This window comes from Pyxicephalus adspersus, chromosome 7 (assembly GCF_032062135.1).
Source record: "Pyxicephalus adspersus chromosome 7, UCB_Pads_2.0, whole genome shotgun sequence".
In the NCBI taxonomy this organism is placed as follows: domain Eukaryota; kingdom Metazoa; phylum Chordata; class Amphibia; order Anura; family Pyxicephalidae; genus Pyxicephalus; species Pyxicephalus adspersus.
Genome location: NC_092864.1, coordinates 13,871,074 through 13,877,073, shown reverse-complemented (window position 1 = coordinate 13,877,073; position 6,000 = coordinate 13,871,074). Strand labels below are relative to the sequence as shown.

The 6,000-nt window shown below is 39.9% G+C and overlaps 1 protein-coding gene across 1 annotated transcript in view; it reads right to left on the bottom strand.

The window, feature by feature from the left end:
• The window catches only part of SLC5A11 (solute carrier family 5 member 11), a gene marked incomplete in the record, with an annotated part of 15,535 nt that extends 12,461 nt beyond the window's left edge, over positions 1 to 3,074 (bottom strand). The window contains 2 exon segments of the mRNA XM_072417528.1: positions 309 to 420; positions 2,847 to 3,074. Coding sequence (XP_072273629.1) covers positions 309 to 410 — 102 coding nt within the window.
• Positions 3,075 to 6,000: the final 2,926 nt, after the last annotated feature.

Below are 6,000 nucleotides of genomic sequence, written 5' to 3'. Positions count from 1 at the left end.
GGATTCAGGGATACAGATTCAAATATCCAGGTAATAGATACTGGGATTAGAGATAAAGATTTTGGGATTTAGGGATACAGATTATGGGATTCAGAATCCCAGAATCTTTATCCCTGCCATAAAGCCCTGCTAGGTACTTGATCTCCCTACTTAATACATAGGATTGGGCCCCTTGTGTTGCTTCCCCCCCCCAATTTTAGCATAGAGAATTTTACAGATCTGATTGGTGTGTGGAAACCCATCACTTCTTTTAATTATACGTATCCTTTCTTACATCATAACATAAGATCTGCCATTACTGTACTTACCCATAATCCAACTGCCATGACAAACACAAAGTACAGAACCAGCACCACTATGTCTACCACCTCTAGAGATGCCTTTGGAGCGGAGCTCTCCTTGCTGGCCATGTTTGTCCTTCTGCAAGACATAGGAGGGGAAACAGTCAATAATTGCTCTCAGCAGGTGAACAACAATGGTGACATTTAGAATAATGTTGTGTTTTGATGATGCAATGCCGGGAGAAAGTAGGTCATTAGGTGTGACTGCAACTTCATACAACACGAGCCGATCACTGCTTGGTAATGAAGCCAGGATAATGCTGTGATAGTGTAAGGATAATGATTCACTGTGTGTTATGGCAACGTCTTTGTAGAGGAATGGTGATTAATGTACATTCTAAATACTCCATAATATTGGGTTTATTTACATTGAATCTGCTAATCTTATATATTAAAAAGTAAACTTTATTAAAAATATTTTTTAAGATGAAGTTTTAACAGCTAATATTTTGTTTGCCCAGTTCCCCCTTTCTCCTTCTCATAATCATGCTAATGGCAATTTAATAAAACCTTTGTGTTTTCATCAGTGGCAGACATAGGCCTCTGTGCTGAACTGACTTTTGCTGAACTGATTTTGGGCCCCTGTTGACTGATGATGGTCCGGGGCCCTTGTGCAGCAGCACACTTTACACCTTCCTATGTCTGCCCCTGGTTTTCATTACATATTTTATTCTATACCGTGTGACATGAACACTGGGTCTTTGTGCTTCCCTATAGAACACACACATAAACACAATACAGCCTGTATAGAATGTTCGTTCATCGCACATGCTCGGAACATGCAGGATCACTGAACGACCGTACACACGATAGATGGTGAACGATCGTCGTCCAATCGGATCCGCCGCTGGTCAATCGGTCGTTCGTCGGTCGTTCGTCGTTCATTTCCAACGATAATTATTGGACGTGTGTACGCAGCCTAACTCTTTTTCAGAATTGGCAATCACAGATTTACATAAGTCACATACAAATGAATCAGCACTTTTGCTTTCTGTGTGATAAGAGTGCCAAGCTCATTAAAGTAGCACTCAGTGACAGTGAGCCAACAGATTACATTGTAAGGGTTGAACGTGCAGCTGCTACACATTACAAAAAAAAGATTCAGTGAACTAGAACCCAAAATGTGAAGATTTGCTATATTTAGGAAGCATTGGCACCTGGGCATTATACATAGTGCATTCCTTCCCCCAGAAAGCACAACCCATCCTCCAATAGGGGAAGGAGGCACATGGGATAACTGCACTATGTGTTAAAATGCCTTTAATATTTACATTTTATTTATTATGCCTTCCCTTTAGTCTCAGGAGATTTGGAGTGAGATTTGGTGATGTCCCTTTTGTCCTCCTCAATTTTCAGCTTGATGGAGGGGAGGCTGTACCTGAGGACCTGCAGTGCCAGGATCTCCCTGCTTTTGTATTCTGTAAATCTGTCCTTTCTCCTCCTCTCCTTCTGCATCTTGATCAATACCCACATCAGATCTCCAGACATAAGGAGCACATGGAAGCAAAGGCCAAGCTGGCCCCTTCTATACAGAGACAGTGCAGAACAAGGCATGGTATTTCACTACTGCAAGGAAACCAGAAGCAATACTAGTGACTACTCATGTGGCTTCTTTTTTCCTGGTCCTTTTTAAACTTAGGCTGAAAAAAACAGTGGGCTGCAGAAACAATTGGATCAGCATTGGAGCCAGGAAGCCAGCAATACCCAACCCAGTGCAGATTTTCATACCTAAGCCATATTGGAAAACTTAATTTCCTTATTGTAGGATAGCACTGGATATGATAGGGAGTTACTTGAAAGCTGTTTGTTTACTTGCACAGCTGATAACAAGCATAATGGCATGGACTGTATCTGCTGGTAATGTGTTGTTGGTACTTCTACACTTGTTATTCTACATAATATATAATACACTTTTGGATGTCACCTACAAAAGGGTAATATAAACATGATAAATCAAATCTGGTCACTTTGGGCTTGTACAGGTGACAATTACCTGTCTTGGGTAGACCACTGACATGTATGTACCACCCCAGTCTCTCTGTACAGAAAGGAAAGTTCAGCTGAGCAGGTGTTTATCTTTGTGCAGAACCAGCTGATTGAACCAATGACTTTACCCTCAAGTCCCATAAAACCATTTTATTATAAATTTAAACCAGTTCTCCATCATTCAGGGGTCTCTTCTGAGGCCGATCACATCTCCACTGCCACAGCAATAGAGAAGGATTATTGTTAAGGCAGAGTCTGGAGCCCCTTGAACAGAGACTATATGGGCAATGCCATGGCACAATCAAATCCCAAAACAAAAAGAAGAAAAGGCAGCTTCATGTGTAAAAAACAGCAGGTGTGTCACAATATATTTGAGTATATGTTAGCTGTAAGATTATTAATGGGCCATCTCCTTACTCTAGAGCCACTACAAGTCCCAGCAGGTGCCCCAAGCTTCCCATACCTTAATATTAAAAGCTTATCATTGAGAATCAGTACATTTGTCTGTGCTCGGCTTACCAAGATCCTGAGGGCTGTCTCTTCCCAGTGACAGGTGAGGTGGAAAAAGAGACTTGAAGGAGAATTTCCTCTGCTTAGAGACATCCAGCATCTGGGGTCAAACTCCAAAGTGTGAGTTTCTGGTTAAACTGTAAGAATGGAGAAGTGAAATCTCTGCTCTACTGTCCACAGGCAGCTATTCTGCATTACTGCAGGTCAATTAACAAGTGGAACACGGAGCCCAGAGTCTCGCCTTCTGCTGCCAGCAAAACCTACCCAACCAGGTGACATAGGGAAGGGGGTGGTGATATACTCACAACTTAATTATTAGGATAGCAATGCAAAAGCTTGATGTTGCAACTGGGAATGACAGGCAGGAAAAGGAGACGGGAAGTAAAATCAGTCATATATATATATATATATATACTGATAATTTCTTTTTGAAAAAAGATTGTCACTACACACTGTGTCGGAATTTTTTTCATGCACACATGTCTAGTACAGATCCACTTTAAATTGGCACTGAGAATTAAACCAATGATCAAAAACAGAACTGTCTTTGGAGTCTGGACAACTGCCATCTTTGACTTAAGATTAACCTAAAGAAAGCAATCTGCAGAAAATCACAGAGGTGCCAAAGATAATATTTTTCTATGTAAATGATCTGAGAGAAGACCAGGGTATTCCTTGAGTGTCTTCTTCCAGCTGTTTTGCATGGCAGCCAAATACTAAGCCAATGGTTAGCTATCCTTGCGGGAGAAAGAAATAATCTTTCCTTAGGAAATGTACAAACATAATTTGGCAGCTAGATCCATGTGTAGGGGATATCAAAGATAAAACATTTAGTATTATTCAATTAAATTGTATCAATTTGAGGGTTGTTTTAGATCAGCCTCTCAAACTTCTTACCCCAAATTATTTTTAGATGTTGGGAAACCCCAATCAACCGGCGCTAAAATCAACCGGCACAAAATAGGTAAAAATGACCCTTATATTGATGGTCAATGGAAAGAATGTCCCCATTAAAGTGTTGGTCAGAATGCAGCCATTATAGACATAAAAATATCCTTGGGTTCATGCTCAAGGAATTTCTAGCAACCTCTGAAGGAACCTTAGGATGCCATGGAACCTTGGTTCAGTATGGCTGCCTTTTATGACAAGATTGTTGACTCTGGGGTACAAAATGATCAGTCACGGTGCTGCAGAAGGTTTGTAGTTCAAGTGATATTCTTCAGTAAAGTGACAAAACAGCGGAACTGCTCCAGTGTGTGAAGTAGGAGGCTTTGAGACCAGCAATAGGTATAGGCTTATCAGCATATTTTTTACTTTGCATAAAAGCCCGGATAACCTTTTTATATAATAAAAAATGTGTTTTTTGCGGCAGTAAAGACTAAATGTGTCTGCAGCCTCCTGGGATATCTGAGTCTTGTATTCCAGAAGCCTGCAGGCTGTTCCTCGACTGTAAAAAATAAATTTTAATAAATAAAATGCATGGAAGCGTGTCACCTGATCTGATCTCACATCTAAGCAGTGAAAGATCAGGTGACCTTGGAAGAAAATGGCAGCATTGGTGTCCAGTCCACCCCGGGTTGAAGAAGGAAGATGGACAGCGTGGGACAGACTGGACTGGGGTTGTAGTGGGATCTACAGCTTTTCACCTATAAAGGTGTTTTTTTTTAATGATAGTTCAACTTTAACAACAGATTCACATCTAAATACACAGGAAAATGACAGGTCACACACCATGCATTGGTGGACATTGGGAGGTGCAGAGTGTGCAACTTTACAAGGACCCTGGACCTTTTTCAGCCAACAGGTAACCCCACAGGAGCCCCAGGTCAGTTCTGCACAGAGGTTGGGCCATTGTTGTCCATCACTGACACCAGGCATGTGCATTAAGCTCAAAACATTGTGGGTCAGAACTTTGTAGGTGAACCAAGGAGATCACAGAATAGGCACACAGGAACATGTTCTGTTCACAAGTGGACCTTAATCATATGATTAAGGTACTCTAGGGGGCAAAACGCTGTATTTTTCCTTTGGGACACATGATACAATTTATAGGCTTATAAATTTCAAGCTTTTTGGATGGCTTATATCCATTCTTCAGATTGTCAGTGTGTGCTGCATATACTGTATTTCTTCCTATAAGGACCAATTTATCCCTTATGATTTCTTACTGTAAGCCAACCAGGGCTGCAGTCACTCGTAGTCTCCATCTGCAAGGCATTACTTACAAGGAGACAATGCAGGGGCACAAACAGCATACCGGGACCAAACGTCATCCTATCACAGGAAATGCCAAAAATGTTCTCTGCAGAATCCCCAGGTATGATTTTAATGCTACAGATTTAAAAATACAGAAAATGAATTAAAAAAAAAATACAGAAAACTACTTTTAAATTTATGATATACTTTTAAAGATATATTGAAATGAATCTGTTTACATTTATATGAGACTTTAGGTTTTGGGTTTACAAATACTTTAAAAAGTTCAATACAGAAAATAAATATTAACGATTATGTGACCTTTCATAATGAATCAGAGATAACAAACAAGACACATACAACATTTCAAATGTAATAAATACCCATATTTTCTTTATTTTAGCAGTTAAATTCTGCAGCTTACAAGAAAGCATTGAGGATTTCTGTGTAAAATTACACAATATACTCATATTATTTATATGGAGATTCCTAGGAGGGTAGAAGAGTATAGGCGTGGTGACATATTCGGAGGGCTTTTCAGCGTTTGTGATTTTGCCGTGTCTAAAGCTAGGCGTAGTTTTAGTTTGTTGAATGCAATGACTGGAGTAATCTTTAGTAAGTGTATGTGTTAGAAATAATATTGAAGATTTTTCAGGACATTTATTTGCCAGTAAATCTTTTCCCAAAATCTGTGGACAGCTAAGTCCTTTCTCATTTGCCAAAACTCATCCAAACACATCCAACCATGTCTAAGCCATATTACCAAAAAGTAATTTCCTGAAAGGGACCCTAAATCTCATGCTGGGCAGACAATATGTGATCTTTTGATTAATTAGAGTAGCCTTTCTTGAGCTTTTAAACACGGAGGAACCTCTACTATATCTATTACTATATCTATAGATCACAGTACATTGGTGTGGTGGTCAGTAGGAAGAAAGTCTCTTACATTGCTGGCCATTGGGAAGAA